Source organism: Oryx dammah, unplaced genomic scaffold, assembly GCF_014754425.2.
Source record: "Oryx dammah isolate SB20612 unplaced genomic scaffold, SCBI_Odam_1.1 HiC_scaffold_6, whole genome shotgun sequence".
Classification (NCBI taxonomy): Eukaryota; Metazoa; Chordata; class Mammalia; order Artiodactyla; family Bovidae; genus Oryx; species Oryx dammah.
In genome coordinates, this window is record NW_024070190.1 from 35,061,199 (window position 1) to 35,078,740 (window position 17,542).

Here is a 17,542-nt window from a genome sequence, read left to right on the forward strand (position 1 = left end):
TTAAAGCAAGAGAATTAACAGTTATTGGTTCAGTTTGTAACTATTGTGTGTTACATTTGAAAATAAGCTTGTAGTGTAAAAACTTCAGTATTGTTAATGAATGTAGTTGCATTCTTTTTTTCCCCCTAAAGCTCTCCAACTTGAAGCAATGTTAATCTTCTCATGATTCACCATTATTTTGCTCTTTGGTTCCAGTGTAGGAATTCAGCCACCCGTGGTGCATACTGAGGGCTGCGACTATCAAACTTTTTATTGTCTCTGGCACCTCCGGCAAATAGCAGATGTATTTTCAGTGTCCTGGGACAGAAATTCAAATTGTAACTGATGAAATATACCAAACCAGAGAGGATTAAAGAGCTGATGGTCAGTGGAGTGTGTGTTTTAACTGATGTGCAAAAAAAGCCCATTTGCAAAGGAATCTACTTACCGAAAGATGGTGATCTTGGCTAAAATATGAAACTCTTTAATACTTTTAGAAACTCTGGTCCTAAAGGTCAAGGGAAGCAATAGGCAAAGAAAGAAAGGACAAGGATAGGAAGTTTGGCCAAATCAGATAGAGGAAGGACTGGCAAGCACTCAGGTTCCTGCAGTCAAGGAGGCAAATCCATGTTTTTCTTCATCAGCCCTTCAGTCACCTTTGAAGCTGATGATTGCAGACTCAGCACTAGGAAATTAAATGGCTCCCAGTTTCATTAAGGTGTTATATGCATGGGCAGGTAGGCCAGTTTCCATGGAGAACATTCTACAAACCATGGGAAAGCAACTTGAGCTCACTTCTGAACATTGTCTTGTTGGCACCAGCAGCACTCACTTAGGTAAGACTTCTCACTCCCTAGCCCCACAGGTGTCCACAGGTGTGACACGTGCTCATTCCACTTCATTCCTACCATCCTAATTCTCCTTACCTCAACTTGCAGAATCCTAGAGAGTCAAAGATATAATGGGAGGAGAGCAAAGTGAAGTCAAGTGACTTGCCCAAGAAGCATCTCTAATTCAAACCTTTTGCCCAGTTTTTCCTGTCCAGCTCACCAAAATCTGACCTTTTGCTGGGTCCGCCTCAAGTCATCACCTTCAAAGTCCTAGAGAACTTAATGTTAAAATCCATATGTCTCAATTACATACCCTTTGGTGTGGCCTACTGCTGCTTTCTGTATCTGTCTTGACTCCTCAGCTGACAGGCTAAGGCTCTTGAACCCACGGCCAGCTCTTATATATCAGGGCTCCCCAGTCCACAGATCATCTGGTTTCTGATTAAGATGGAGATTCTGATTCAGAAGGTCTGGGGTGGGGCTTGAGATTCTGTGTTTCTGACAAATTCCCTTGAAAGTGGTGCTGATACTTCTGGCTCAGCACAGCATGGGTAATTGATTGATGGCTCCTTTTCCTCAGAAATGTTGCAGGAGTCCATTTTATCTGATAGAAACTGGTTTTTCTGCCTGTAGCATGTTGAAGAGTTAATAATAGTTTCTTTGTTATGTGGAGGTAGTGCAGTATGTCAAGTTAAAGCACTGACTTTGAGCCACTCAAAATAAAAAGGTAACATTTTTCAAGTACTTAACTATGTGTTGGGCACTCTGATGAGTGCTTTATATGCATTATTGGATTAAATCTTTTGAAAGAAAAATGGTAAGTAAAAAACAAACAAAAACTCATTGCGTTCTGTTTGGGTTTTCAGAAAATAAGTATCAATTTCTTAAGTGATTTCTCTTTCTGTAGGGCTAGGGAGTTTCTACAGATTTTGAATACAGTGCTCTTTTAAGAAAAGCGTAGTAAGTCTCCTGTGAGGATTTTTACATCAGCTGATAGTTAAGAAGTTATGACTCATTTTTCATAACTGCTGTTTTGTGTCTTATATGCCTTTTCTCAATACATAAACTTTAATAGGTAAACATCTTTGTAACATTATATGAGTACACGAAAAAAGAGTTCAAATCGACTAAAAGACAAGGATGTTTAACTTGACGTAACTCAGATAAGTGAATTCTGAACTTATTAGAATAAAGTTTCAATTCTTATTGTTTCAGAAACAATTCTTATTGTTTCAATTCTTAAAGTTTCAGAAGCTCAGGAATAATAAGTTTGGCAAAGGCAAAGATGCATTTATCTTATCTTGGATTTCTCTTTTTATAATTAATTTTTATTGGAATATAGTTAATATCTTGAGATTTCTTTAGAATTCAAAATCTAAGTAGTGAGCATCTTGTTGATTAAAAAAATTGATTTTCATTCTCAAAAAGAAAATCTATGCTTCGACCCATTTTTTTCCTTGAGTTAAGAGGAATGTATGTATGTGTATATACATGTATATATGTTAGGATATTACACAAACTTTTTGTGTTTAATTTTTTTATCTGTAAGTGGGTAAAAATATCTATGTTGAGTGCTTTAAAAATGCAAATTAAATGAATACTGAATTCTCTCAGCAAATATTTATTGAGCTCCTACTATACCAGGATGAATATAAGCATTGCTCTAAACCAGGACAAAGCAAAGTAGCACAGTGGTGCTCTCATAGAACTCTGAGTCAGAGGTTGGGGGTATAGCCAGTAAAGGGGCATAGTAGGTAATTTCAGGTGGTATAAGTACTGGGAAGGAGACAGAGCAGTCTGGAAGGCTTCCTGGAGGAGGTGATCTCTGACGAGCTTTACTCATTAAAGGGAGTGTCACATGCATAAATGAGGTCAGGGTGGTCCAGTCTGCTCAAAGTGGGCAACCTAACATCTCTTCATCCAACAGGAATGACAGATTGTGGAGTTTCTGTTTGTAGCAATTGTTTTTAGAAGAGAGCATGATCTCTCTGATAGACTAGATAATAATCTGACAAAGGATAGCCCAGGCCAGTAGGTTTTTCAGAATCTGCTCTAGCTTCCACGGCTCTTCACGTGGTGCTACATGCATGGATTTCTAAAAAACAATCTTTATAAAAGTGCCTTAAATTTCTTGGTGATTATTTACTTTAAAAGTATATGACTTTTTAAAATTCTTTTTTACATTAAATTTTTTTAAGTATAAAACTTTTAATATTAATAAACTTTTTTTTTTCTTACTAGTGGTAGTTGCTGTTCAAGGAAGTCTGATTTGTGTTTCTGGAATCTCACTAACCTTTTGCTTCTAATTTAGAAACTGGATGAAGACTTGCATCAAAAAATTGCAAAGGAGATGAACCTCTCCGAAACAGCTTTTATCCGAAAGCTACACCCAAGTGACAACTTTACACAAAGTAAATACACTTTTTTCTTTTCTTTTAAAACAATTCCTGAATGGTACCAGAAACTGTTTGTCTAGTGGGGGAATAATATTTAAGAAAAATGTCCATTTATTATTTGCATGCAGATAAGGAAGGTGGGGGAGCTTCTAATTTGATTTTCAGTTCATCTAAGGGAGCAGATGCTGATGAATTTGAATGTTTCAGATCCAGATCTAGCATTGCAGAGCCCTAGAGGTCTTGCCTCGGAGAAGGCAATGGCAACCCACTCAGTACTCTTGCCTGGAAAATCCCATGGATGGAGGAGCCTGGTGGGCTGCAGTCCATGGGGTCGCTAAGAGTCAGACATGACTGAGTGACTTCCCTTTCACTTTTCACTTTCATGCATTGGAGAAGGAAATGGCAACCCACTCCAGTGTTCTTGCCTGGAGAATCCCAGGGACGGGGGAGCCTGGTGCATTGCCGTCTCTGGGATCGAACAGAGTCGGACACAACTGAAGCGACTTAGCAGCAGCAGCAGCAGCAGCAGCAGAGGTCTTGCCTAGACTTTGCTCCTCCTTTTCACAACACGTTTCAGTGATTAATTACGCTAATGCAGTGTTTAGAAAAGAATAAGAAAATGAAAACTTTCAACCCCCTTGTATGGAAATGATCTGGTCTCTCTTTGGTTTTTCTCCTCTGAAGGTTCCTGCTTTGGATTAAGGTGGTTTACACCACAGAATGAGGTTCCTCTCTGTGGCCACGCTACCCTGGCTTCTGCAGCTGTGCTGTTTCACAAAATAAGTAATATGATTTTCTTTTATAAACTTATCAGTTAGTAAATAGAAATATTTTTAAAAACTCTCATACATTTTTTCCTGTGAACCAAAGTGACTGGTATAAAGACTGCAAAGTTTATTTCACATGATTTATTATGTAGAAACAAAAACAGCAACCTTCAAGAACACTTCGATTTTTCAGGCATGTTGAATAGCCATGGTTGCTGTTCTCTGAAATGCCATTTTCTTTCTTTTATAGTTTATTTTATTTATTTACTTTAGGTCGCGCTGGGTCTCTATTCCTGTGCGTGGCTTTCTCTAGCTGCGGCCCACAGGGGCTGCTCTCTGCTTGTGCACGGGCTTCTCGTGGTGGCAGCTTCTCTTGTTTCAGAGCACAGGCTCCAGGCGCAGGGGCTTCAGCAGCTGTGGGATGCGGTCTTAATTCCTCTGTGGCATCCTCCCTCCCAGACCAAGGGCTGGACGCATGTCCCCTGCATTGGCAGGCGGATTTCTATCCATTGTTTCACCAGGGAAGTCCCACCATTTTCTTTTAAATAGGAGCTCTCTGGTCTCTGTGACCAATACAAGAGGACAGCTTGCAAGGCAGAATAGGCGTTTAACATGACATAATACTGGGGAACTAAAAGACATACTTTTCCCCAAACGTGTCCCCACCCACACTGAAATTCATTTCTCAATGAAAGCTTCTTTATTTTGAATTTTAAATATTCATGAGGTAGACTATATACATTTACCCTGTGAAGAAAGGATGCAGTACTTTAATCCTACCAGTTCCCATCTCAGCTACACTTGGTATAATAAAGATCAGGGCTTTGTGAGAACAGGACAGAGGAGAGATGCCTGGAAATGTCCTCAAAGTAGAGACAGAAGCAGCCGTGAACACGTGTAGACAACAGAAAGTCAAACAAGGAAGTAACCAAGATGGTATGACAGAGGGGTAACTGGGGGAGTGGGGATTGAAAAAGAAGTTCTTTGGGAGTAACTTCAGTTCATTTCAGTCACTCAGTCATGTCCGACTCTTTGTGACCCCATGGACTGCAGCACACCAGGCTTCCCTGTCCATCACCAAGTCCCGGAGCGTACTCAAACTCAAGTCCATTGAGTTGGTGATGCCATCCAACCATCTCATCCTCTGTCATCCCCATCTCCACATGCCTTCCATCTTTCTCAGCATCAGGGTCTTTTCCAATGAGTCAGTTCTTTGCATCAGGTGGCCAAAGTAATGGAGCTTTGGCTTCAGCATCAGTCCTTCCAATGAATAATCAGGACTGATTTCCTTTAGGGTGGACTGGTTGGATCTCCTTGCGGCCCAAGGGACTCTCAAGAGTCTTCCCCAACACCACAGTTCAAAAGCATCAATTATTTGGTGCTCAGCTTTCTTTATAGTCCTACTCTCACATCCACACATGACCACTGGAAAAACCACAGCCTTGACTAGACGGACTTTGTTGCCAAAGTAATGTCTCTGCTTTTTAATAGGCTGTCTAGGTTGGTCATAGCTTTTCTTCCAAGGAGCAAGTGTCTTTTAATTTCATGACTGCAGTCACCATCTGCAGTGATTTGGGAGTCCCCCAAAAATAAAGTCTGTCACTGTTTCTACTGTTTCCCCATCTATTTGAAATGAAGTGATGGGACCGGATGCCATGATCTTTGTTTTCTGAATGTTGAGTTTTAAGCCAAATTTCTCACTCTCCTCTTTCACTTTCATCAAGAGGTTCTTTAGTTCTTTGCTTTCTGCCATAAGAGTGGTGTCATATGTGTATCTGAGGTTATTGATATTTCTCCTGGCAATCTTGATTCCAGCTTGTGCTTCATCCAGCCTGGCATTTCGCCTGATATACTCTGCATATAAGTTAAATAAGCAGGGTGACAATATACAGCCTTGACTTCCCAATTTGGAACCAGTCTGTTGTTCCATGTCTGGTTCTAACTGATGCTTCTTGACCTGCATACAGATTTCTCAGGAGGCAGGTCAGGTGGTCTGATATTCCCATCTTGTTAAGAATTTTCCACATTTTGTTGTGATCCACACAGTCAAAAGCTTTGGCATAGTCAATAAAGCAGAAGCAGATGTTTTTCTGGAACTGTCTTGCTTTTTCGATGATCCAGAGGATGTTGGCAATTTGATCTATAGTTCCTCTGCCTTTTCTAAATCCAGCTTAAACATCTGGAAGTTCACAGTTCATGTACTGCTGAAGCCTGGCTTGAAGAATTTTGAGCATTACTTTGCTAGAGTGTGAGATGTGTGCAGTTGTGTGGTCGTTTGAACACTGGGGAGTTTTGGCTTCAGCTAATCACCAATGTGACATTTCCTCACCTTCAAGATATGTTCACAGAAATACTAGGGAAAAGATTTAAGTCATTGGCATTGCCGTTCTTTGGGATTAGAATGAAAACTGACCTTTTCCAGTCCTGTGGCCACCACTGAGTTTTCCAAATTTGTTGGCATATTGAGTGCAGCACTTCCACAGCATCATCTTTCAGGATTTGAAATAGCTCCACTGGAATTCCATCACCTCTGCTAGCTTTGTTTGTAGTGATGCTTCCTAAGCCCCACTTGACTTCACATTCCAGGATGTCTGGCTCTAGGTGAGTGATCACACCATCGTGGTTATCTGGGTCCTGAAGATGATCTTTTTTGTATAGTTCTCCTGTGTATTCTTGCCACCTCGTCTTAATATCTTCTGCTTCTGTTAGGTCCATACCATTTCTGTCCTTTATTGTGCCCATCTTTGCATGAAATGTTCCCTTGGTATCTCTAATTTTCTTGAAGAGATCTCTAGTCTTTCCCATTCTATTGTTTTCCTCTGTTTCTTTTCATTGATCACTGAAGAAAGCTTTGTTATCTCTCTGTGATATTCCTTGAAACTCTGCACTCAAAAGGGTGTATCTTTCCTTCTCTCCTTCGCCTTTTGCTTCTCTTCTTTTCTCAGCTACTTGTAAGGCCTCCTCAGACAGCCATTTTGCCTTTTTGCATTTCTTTTTCTTGAGGATGGTCTTGGTCACTGCCTCTTGTACATTGTCACAAACCTCCGTCCATAGTTCTTCAGGCTCTCTATCTATCAGATCTAATCCCTTGAATCTATCTATCACTTCCTCTGTGTAATCATAAAGGATTTGATTTAGGTCATACCTGAATGGTCTAGTGGTTTTCCTTACTTCCTTCAGTTTAAGTCTGAATTTTGTAATAAAGAGTTCATGATCTGGTCCACAGTCAGCTCCTGGTCTTGTTTTTGCTGCCTGTATAGAGCTTCTCCATCTTTGGCTGCAAAGAATATAATCAATCTGATTTCAATATTGACCATCTGATGATGTCCATATGCAGAGTCTTCTCTTGTGTTGTTGGAAGGTGTTTGCTATGACTAGTGTGTTCTCGGCAAAGCTCTGTTAGCCTTTGCCCTGCATCATTTTGTACTCCAAAGCCAAATTTGCCTATTACTCCAGGTATCTCTTGACTTCCTACTTTTGCATTCCAGTTCCCTATGATGAAAAGGACATCTTTTTTGGATCTTAGTTCTGGAGGTCTTGTAGGTCTTCATAGAACTGTTCAGCTTCAGCTTCTTCAGCATTACTGGTTGGAGCACAGACTTGAATTACTGTGATATTGAATGGTTTGCCTTGGAAACGAACAGAGATCATTCTGTCGTTTTTGAGATTGCACCCAAGTACTGCATTTCAGACTCTTTTGTTGACTATGAGGGCTACTCCTTTTCTTCTAAGGGATTCTTGTCCACAGTAGTAGATAAGAGGGTCATCTGAATTAAATTCCCTCATCCAGTCCATTTTAGTTCACCGATTCCTAAAATGCTGATGTTCACGCTTGCTGTCTCCTATTTGACCACTTCCAATTTACCTTGATTCATGGACCTAACATTCCAGGTTCCTATGGAATATTTGTTCTTTACAGCATCGGACTTTACTTCCATCACCAGTCACATCCACAACTGGTCATTGTTTTCGCTTTGACTCTATCTCTTCATTCTTTCTGGAGTTATTTCTCCACTCTTCTCTGGTAGCATATTGGGCACCTACCGACCTGGGGAGTTCATCTTTCATTGTCCTATCTTTTTGCCTTTTCATACTGTTCATGGCGTTCTCAAGGCAAGAATACTGAAGTGGTTTGCCTTTGCCTTCTCCAGGACTATGTTTTGTCAGAACTCTCCACCATGACCTGTCTGTCTTGGGTGGTCCTACATGGTATGGCTCATAGTTTCATTGAGTTAGACAAGGCTGTGGTCCATGTGATTAGTTTGATTAGTTTCCTGTAATTGGGAGTTACTTAGATGGGGGTAATAAGCGAAGGTCTTATAGGTCATGTTTGCCCTGGAAGCAGTCTCACTGGCATGCTGGAAGCACTAGGGGCAGTATTCTTAGGATTAGCTCATTAGTGGACTAAAGAAAGCAGAATTTTTTCTGCTCCCCAACCCACCATGCCCCTTGTACCAGAAAGCAGAATTTAAATTTTTTTTTTAGTTTTTAATTTTTAAAGTTAATTAATTAATTGTTTTTTAGAATTAAACATTTTCTTTGAATTACTTAGCTTATTTTTGACTGTGCTGGGTCTTCGTTGCTTTGTGTGGGCTTTCTCTAGCTGTGGTAAGTGGGAGCTCCTCTCTGGTTTCAGTGCACAGGCTGCTCATTTGGAGGCTTTTCTTATTGTGGAGCACGGGCTCTAGAGCCCATGGGCTTCAGCAGTTGCAGCGCACAGGCTTAGTTGCCCTGCAGTGACATGTGGGTTCTTCCTGGACCAGGGCTTGAACCCTGTCACCTGCACTGGCAGGCAGATTCTTAACCCCTGGACCACCAGGGAAGTCCAAGAAAGCAGAACTGAGCACCGTGTGAAGTTGAACCGCAGAGTAGTAGCAACAAAGAAAGTCCTGATAGTCTTGCACATGGGCCTAAGGTTAGATGAGAAAATGCTTTGGAAATAATGATGTCTTACACCAATTGTAATGAGAAGACTAAAACTTTGAGTTTCAGAATGTAAATTTTATTCTGTGAAAGCTAATCACCAATGTGACATTTCCTCACCTTCAAGATATGTTCACAGAAATACTAGGGAAAAGATTTAAGTCAGAAATCTTTGTTTTCACTAAAAATGTTATCCTCTCTGAGATAAGCGGCCCAAGTTTTATCAGTAATATGAAGGGATATTGTATCAGGGTTTGTGATCTAATCTTTAAATCAATATTTTATATATAGTTTGGCTTGTTTATGGCAAAATTGATTTGTTCATTACAGACTGTTGTATATAACTGTATGTTCTATTTGTCATCCCCTTGGCATAACTTAAACTAGTAGTTTATAACTCTATAAACTCTATTGTAAGAGTGTATAAAATATATAAAATATAAAAATCTACATTAAAAAACACTATAGCAACCCTATAAGTGGTGTTTGGAGAAGGCAATGGCATCCCACTCCAGTACTCTTGCCTGGAAAATCCCATGGACAGAGGAGCCTGGTGGTCTGCAGTCCATGGGGCTGCTAAGAGTCAGACACGACTGAGTGACTTCCCTTTCACTTTTCACTTTCGTGCATTGGAGAAGGAAATGGCAACCCACTCCAGTGTTCTTGCCTGGAGAATCCCAGAGACGGGGGAGCCTGGTGGACTGCCATCTATGGGGTCGTACAGAGTCGGACACGACTGAAGCGACTTAGTAGCAGCAGCAGCAGCAGCAGCAGCATAAGTGGTGTTTAATTATTTACCATTTTATTGGTAAAATGAAATTAGTATAAGTTTAATTACTACCCCATTTTATTGATGAGGAAATTGAGGTTTAAGGATATTAAGTAATTTTTTCAAGAGCACAGTGTGATGTCAAGACCAATCAGTTATGTTCTTGGTTCTCAAGTTAGAATCCATTGAGAGTTTTCTCCACTATGACCCCAGTAACCCAAACCTGGGACCTCTTTACTGGAATGAACGACACTGCCAGAGAATCTTTAAAAGTAATTAAAAGAGACATGCAACTATATAACAAAGTTTATTTTTCTATTTCTTGATTCCTTTCAAAATTTGACAAAATAAAATTCTTTTTTTGGCCAGAAAATGTGAATAGCACTCTAACCTTTGTCACTATGAGTGGGGAACTGAAGGCCAGAAAAGAAGAGGATGGTATTGTCCTGGACCTGCCTCTTTATCCAGCCCATCCCCAGGTAAGCTTTTTAAAATTATTGCCACACACTGTATACAATGTGCCCGTTTTACAATGATTTTGTCTTTTTTCCTGATCTAGAAATTGCATGAAGTGAAGGACTTGATAAAGGTTCGTGAAAAAGAGTCAAACTTGAGCCATGGGATTTGATCATCTGTTATTGTTTGAACAAAGATTTGTTGTATTTGATCTCAAATATAGACCTTCTACCAATGTAAGTGTTCTAGTTTAAGCTTGGGTGAATACTGCATGGTGCCTTTGAGGTTTGAATTTTAGTGTTGAATCTGTTTGGTGAAAAGGTTGACCAGTTTTCCCTAACTCTTCGTTATCTCATTAGCCTCCATGGAAAGATGGGGGAGGGGAGAGTGCCATGTGGCAGGCTGAGAGTGAAAGAAAAGAATGGAAACAGCCTGGCAGCAGTCTGTGTCCTGATCTCTTCAGTGGAGAATAAGGCTGAGATGACAGGACTGTGCTTTGATGCGAGAGAGCAGAAAAGCAAGGGTACTGCAATAGAGAAGAAAAGATATATATAGCAGCCTCCTCAAAGGGTCTGTGTGGGGATGGGGCTTAATGATAAGGATGATGATGATGATAAAGAACATTTTTGAGAGTCTCTTCTGTGCAGTACCACACATTTTAATGCATTATTTCATTTAATTCTCACTGTCTCCCCGGGCAGTGGGTTGTTGTCTTGTGGAGATTCTAGAAGGCCAGAGCAGCCCTGGATAGCCAGGTGCTTAGGTTTTAGAGGAGGAAGGGCCCAGGTCAGGACCAGGCCAAGGGTGCTGTGAAAAGAAATTATTCTGAAATGGCCTGTTACAGGTAGTAATGGGTATTTCTTAGTGAATTTTAAAATACAGCATTTGTTATCTTTTTAGTGTTTTGCTTTAAGTTTTCAAAGGGTATAAGCAAGTATCATGGATTCTACTTTTACACTCAGCTTCACCTATGGCTTGGGTTTTGGGAGACAAGCCAAATTCATAAATGAATTGCTTTAAGCATATTGGCAAAAAAAACAGAAAATCTTTACAGTGGTAGACCTTGTTCATGATAGAAAGAACTTAACCTGCTCTCTCTAAGCCTCAGGGTCAGCATTTGTAAAATGGGAATGATGAAAGGTATTTATCATGAGTATTGTCATTTTGGGCTTCCCAGGTGGCTCAGTGGTAAAGAATCTGCCTGCCAATGTAGGAGACATAGGAGATAAGGGTTCGATTCCTGGGCTGGGAAGATCCCCATGGAGTAGGAAATGGCAACCCACTCCAATATTCTTGACTGGGAAATCCCGTGGACAGAGGAGCCTGACGGGCTGCATTCTTTGAGGTCGCAGAGTTGGGTACAACTGAGCATGTGTGCATTGTCATTTTGTGTTCCTAGAAACTGGCAATAAGATTCTCAGTTGAGAATTACACTTTCAAATGGACATAAGAATCCATCCAGAGAAGGGTTGGATGACCCTTCAGAGAGATTGGGAGGCCCAGAGAGCAGATGGGATTGGGCTGTAGGAGTTCCCATATCTAGAAGGGGGACATTGGTCAGCAGTGGTCACAGAGGCAGACCTTCCAGGCACTACCCACAGCAGTGTCATGGCCATGGAATAGAGCTTCTCAGCCCCTAAAGATTAGAGAACTTAAAACCACCTAGTGACAATCAGACAACTACCACGTAACTCTAGTCTGTTCTGGCGGCAGCTAGTTGTGGTGCCAAAGGATGACTTGGAGGTGTTTTTGTCCCCTCACAACCTCCCTCAGCACTGCAAACCAATAAACAGACAAATATACTATGTCTCAGATACGAGCATGGTTATATGCAATCTTCGGTAAAGGGTGAACCAGGGTGTCTTTGGATAATGTTACTATGTTCTTGATCTGTAGTGTACAGTCTAAGTGAAAACAGCAAGTTTGCCAAGCAGAGCAGCATTGATACGAGTGCCCTAGTCCCCACTTCCAATCATACTACTGGCCCTGAGTCCTTCTTGTGTTGAATCATCTAGTTACCACTGTAGCTACAGGAACTCTGCATATGTTATTTCATTTAATCCTCTAAGAAGCAGGCATAAAGCCCCCACCCCTACAGACAGTAGACAGTAGTGATTCAGAGCTTTGACTTCAGGGCTCCTCAGTCCTGGGTCAAAGTGTGTGTATGTGAGAGAGAGATTCTGGACCTCCCTGAATCTTTTTATCTGTGGGGAAAATACCCAATTGAAGGAGTTGTGTGTCGAGTCTCATAGTAACATGTATGAACAAAGCCTCTCTTTGGCTCTCAGAGGCTAAACTCAACCCCTATTAAGGTCCAAGGGTTCCTGAACACCAGGAAATTGACCTTCTTTGAGAAATACCTTGAATCCTAAAACTAGGATGTTGGGACTGGAGATGTTGGGTGTGCCTGGCACAAAGCAGATTTTGTGAGAGATCGTTCTCCAAGGACTTGACCCAAGACACACTTCTGAGGAAGTTTTGGTCTGTCTCCATAGACTGCCATAGGTGACACGCTGGTTCAGGATGTTCGCTATTCCCCAGATACCAAAAAGCTCCTGGTCCGGCTCAGTGATACTTACAACAGGTAAATGAGATTTTCGACTTAGTCAGTACTGTGGGGGAGGGCACCAGATTCATAGCTCTGGCTTGATCTGGCTGTGCCCTGTTCAGCTGAACCACGATCTACACAGCCAGAGTGATCTGTTCCTGGGCAGGAAGGTTGTATCTGCTCTTCCTCGCTTACTGCTGAGCCATCGAACAAGCTGCAGCCTGGCCTGCTTTACGGAGTCTGGGGAATGGGTAGTCTGTGGAATGGGTTTGTTCTAATCCATCCTTTTTATGAACAAGGTCATTTCTGGAGAGCCTGACAGTGAACACAGAGAATTTGCTGCAAGTGGAAACCACAGGGAAGGTGAAAGGACTCATTCTCACCCTCAAGGGAGAGCCTGGTGGGCAGACTCAAGCATTTGACTTTTACTCCAGATATTTTGCTCCATGGTACGGTGTGGCTGAAGACCCCGTAACAGGTAATTCTTGCCTTGAATCCTGAGGAAAGCTAAGCGGTGGAGGAGGAGGAGAACTGCTGTTTCAGCGCCCTCCCCAGTGAGCTTTCAGGCTGTTTGGGTTTGAGTTGCCTTTGCTTCCCTTTCTCCCCTCCCCATCCCTTCACTGAAGTCTCTTGTGAAAAGCACACTGTTAATGAGGCAGTGTATAGCAAGGTTTAGTTTTAGCATCAGACAGGCTGGCTTTGCGTCCTAGCTTCCTAGCTGTTGACCTTGGGTAGATGACTTAACTTTTCACAGCTTTTGTTCCCTCTCTATAAAATATGGATAATACCTCATAGGTGATGTTAACACGATGCATGTTAAACACAAAACATAATGAGCACAGTGCCTGGCACATGGGTAGTGCCCAATAGCTGTTAGGTAGTTTAACAACTAACAATAAAACTGGCTCCTTGAGCCAACACTTCTAGAGCTACCTGTTGCAAAATCCAGTGGCCAATGTCCACTATATTCCCTAAGTCCTTTGTCCTTTTCATTGGCCAGCCTGTGTGATCATTGACCAGTTTGGGTTTTGAAGGACCGAGTCCTGGACTGCAGGTGGGAAACAGGGACAGGGATAGTGTTTTTCTTCCTCCCCTCCTCCTTTGCCAGACCTGCTCACTAAGTGAGTGGAATGGGTTCAGGAACGTAGGAATTTAGGATCTTCCACAAGCCAGAAGCAGAGAGTTGAAATAAAAAGTCGGCAAGAATGTGATGCTTCCCACTTCCATCCTCCTTGATAAAAGTGGGCTGAGCAGTGAAAGGTGGGGAATGCTTTTTGGAGGAAGCTGATGGATAAGAAGTTATGAGTGGATTACACACACATGGCTGCTTCCCAAAGATTTTAATTATCACAGAGGGGAGGTTTTTTGCCCCCTGGAATTATGCTTTCCTAGAGTAGGAAAGCTCTTTGGACAGTGATGGCCAACAGTCTAGGTTTGCTTGAGACTGAAGGACTTCTCAGGGTAGGGATCTTCACTGATGAAACCAGGACAGCCTCAGGCATACTGGGATGCCTGGGCATCCTGTCCCACAGTATTTAGTACGTTTTTCTGAAGGAGAAATCTTTTTCAAACCATCTTTTCCTCTCCCAAATACTTTTCTATCAGTTGTTACTTAGCAGTTTGTTTCTTCGTTTTAGTATTTATTCTCTGATCTACATCTAGGGCACAATCACGTGAAAAAATATCTCACTAAAACAAAGTTCTTTTGGCACCAAAAAACTGGGAACGTTGGCTTCATGGAAATTTTGGTCTTGTGTCAGAGTTCCCACCCTTCCTTGTGTGTGCGTCTTAGGAGGAAGGATATGTTTTTCCTTGATAGATGTAGACAGATTTACACGAAAGCCTTAATTCTCCTGCCATGGACTGACAAGGAATTGACAAGAATTAAAGCCTGCAGTTTAATTCAGCCTTCAGAAGGTGTAAGATGCAGCAGATATGTCTCTTGAAGGAGCTTATCCATAAATTCTATGTCTTGCTTTCTATTTCCATTCATAATTCCACACTTTGCTGAAGTCATGGCCAACATAATGACTAAGTCGTCTAAGGTTCAGTCAAACTGGATAGTTGATCCTTTATGAATTTAGCAGAGTTGCTCCTGTTTTCTTTGGGATTGTAACATAGCTTTTCACTTCTTTTAAGGGTCTGCACATACTGTTCTCAGTAGCTACTGGTCTGAGGAACTGGGGAAGAAAGACTTGCACGGTAGGATATTTCTTTTTCAAATTAAAAAAAAAATTGCTAAACTTTAAGCTAGTATTCCTTCTCATATATACTATCCACTTGAAGATGTAATAAAATGTTAACTATCAAAAAAAATGTTAACTATTACCCACATGAAAACTAAAGGTTTTGAATTCCTTCACTCTGAATCTTCTGCTCAACATCCTCCACCCCGAACATCTTCCACCTCTGTTTCTCCCAAAGCACAGACACACTTCTAATACAGTTAAGTGCCAAGTAAGCATTTGCTGAATAAAGTTAACTAGCTGTGTAATTTTGGCCCAGAAAGGTTCTTTATAATGTGATGAGTTGAGATTGGATGATTACCAGGGTCCCATTATGGGATTAAATAAAACAAATTGCCTTGGAACCAAGTCTCCTAGTGATTAATATGTTGCTCAGGACAGAGAAATAGATGGTAGCCAGTGGAGGTTACACAGCTAGAACCACACGCAGAACAGGCTACACAATCAAAGTAGAATTTTGACCTTAGTGGACAGAAGTTAGTGGGATGGTTAAGCATCTGTGACCCTGATTTAGGAATAGCAGGGTGGCTGTTCTCTTTCCATTGTGAGCCTAATTACTTCCCTAAACTCAAGAAGCCTGAGGCTGTACCTCACGTTTGCTTGACAAGTGTGGTTGCTTGCTATCCACAATGAGTAGGAAACTCCTTTTGTCCTTTTCAGTCGAAAGATGGGGTCTTCTCTGAAGGGCCCAAGAGCACCCCCTCTTTATCTTTTTAGCCTTTTAGCCCTAGGCTCTATCTTTTCACTTGTGCTTGCTTACTCCTAGACCTAGATGGAGCCAGGGAGGAAGCTACAGTTAGGGTGTGTCTGGGGCATTAGGAAGTAATAGAGGAAGTGGCTCAGCAAGGGAAGATGTAGAGCTGTGTGCTTTGTGTATCTAATTGCGTTTATGGGCTCGTCCTCAGGAGACCGGGTGGGCTAGGCAATATTATGAACAGATGAAGGAATGCATTCTTTAAAAAATTAATCAGCTTTTATTGAGAATGTTGATTTATTACATTAAATAAGTTTCTCATGTACATTGTATTTCTGCTTCTATACATCCTAGAGTGTGTTCACTATCAAAAATTTGTTTTCTATCCTTCACCATGCAGTTGATCCCTCCCATATCACCCTGCCCCTCCCCTTCTGGTAACCACTCTCTGTTCTCTGTGTCTATGTGTTTGTGTTTGGTTTGTTCATTTATTTTGTTTTCATTTGTTTGAAAGAATGTATTCTTTAAATTGACCTGGGAGGATTCTAGAGCTCTTAATAATCAGTCTTTTACTATGTCTTATTAATTAAAGGGGTGAAAATGATCTTGATTTGTGACTTGTTTTATGTTTTCTTTAGCCTTTCAGTGTTCCAAACGGGGAGGAGAACTGACAATTTCCCTGCGTTCTGATGGACGAGTTGACATCAAGGGAGGTGCGGCTCTTGTTTTAGAGGGCACTCTGACGGCCTAGACTGCTTGCACTGCAGTGACACAATCTTGAATTACTGAGTATTTTCTGCATGAAAAGAAATGTAAGAGACTGCTTTGAATAAGATTGCATTGGAGTCCACTTAATCCTCACCTGAAAAATAGAACAATGAAGACATTTTAATGGGGATTTAATAATGCTTCCTGATGAATTAACTAAAGGAGTTTTGGTTTTACCTGTGAACATATTCGAAGCAACCCATATCAAAGAATAATGTTATCACCTTTAATTGTGACCACCAATCACAGAATGAGGAACACATTTATTAAGAGTAAGATTAAATCATTTAAACTCAGATGTGAGTACCTGATAGACTGTTTTGCAGCCATCAAAAAGATCCAATGGCTATGTGGAAATATAGAAAAATAGTTCACAGTATAATACTAAGAAAGAAAATTATAGTAGACTATTAAATATTAGCAATGTTATGCTATGTCTGTGGAGAATAGGAATTTATATGGACAAGAATGGATCATGAAGATAGAAAAGTAAGAGTTTATGTGTGAATGGTAAGGTTGGAGTAATTTTAATGTATCTAAAAAATTATTTCCTTTATTGGAACATGCTTACGTTTAATACTTAAAAATCAGGACGTGTAGCTAAATAACTAAAATGCCCAGAAATTTTTTAAATGAGTGATAATGAGTGATAGAGTGATAATAAAATTAAACATGGAAAGTAATGTGATATCCTGCCTCTTTTCAAGTTCTTTTCAGGGTGGAAATCCCCCTTACTGTCACTCCCGTGTATTCTGCAAGTTAGGTGCCCAGCTGGTATCTGAATTCTCACCCTGTGGGTCAGACCTGCTGCTTAGCAATCTGATGTGGTTGGTAAAAAGCAATTTGCTGTCTCCTGTGTGTAAGACACTGGACTAGAAACTGGCAGGGTAGAGAGCTAGGGGGCAGGATGCAAAGGAGATTAGAGAGGGAGCTTGTAGAACTCTCAAGGGACTCTAACTGGGGAGACCAGGCTCATCCTTTCATGAAAAGATAATGAGCACTTGTACTGGTCTGTGATTAGGGTCTGCCATATGCAGACCGTGAGTGCTATGGCGTAGTCAGGGGAGTGTTAAAAAACAGGGTTTCGAAAGATGGGCATGAGCAAAGCTTCAGAGATGAATGAATGTACATGGCCTCTAGGTTTTGTCTAGAGTTTCCACATCTTG

The 17,542-nt window shown here is 41.1% G+C and overlaps 1 protein-coding gene across 13 annotated transcripts in view; it reads left to right on the forward strand.

The window, feature by feature from the left end:
* PBLD (phenazine biosynthesis like protein domain containing) overlaps window positions 1-17,064 on the forward strand; it is a 35,747-nt gene extending 18,683 nt beyond the window's left edge. For 4 of the 13 annotated variants that reach the window (XM_040242268.1, XM_040242265.1, XM_040242266.1 and 1 more), the window contains 8 exons: window positions 3,121-3,220; window positions 3,890-3,988; window positions 10,034-10,143; window positions 10,224-10,253; window positions 12,616-12,704; window positions 12,968-13,146; window positions 14,808-14,870; window positions 16,247-17,064. In XM_040242268.1, coding sequence (XP_040098202.1) covers window positions 3,121-3,220; window positions 3,890-3,988; window positions 10,034-10,143; window positions 10,224-10,253; window positions 12,616-12,704; window positions 12,968-13,146; window positions 14,808-14,870; window positions 16,247-16,359 — 783 coding nt within the window. In that variant the 3' untranslated portion in view covers window positions 16,360-17,064. Of the gene's footprint in view, window positions 1-195; window positions 364-3,120; window positions 3,221-3,889; window positions 3,989-10,033; window positions 10,144-10,223; window positions 10,254-12,615; window positions 12,705-12,967; window positions 13,147-14,807; window positions 14,871-16,246 lie in introns of all 13 variants that reach the window. The other 9 variants (XM_040242275.1, XM_040242273.1, XM_040242274.1 and 6 more) reach the window with 5 other exon arrangements.
* Window positions 17,065-17,542: the final 478 nt, after the last annotated feature.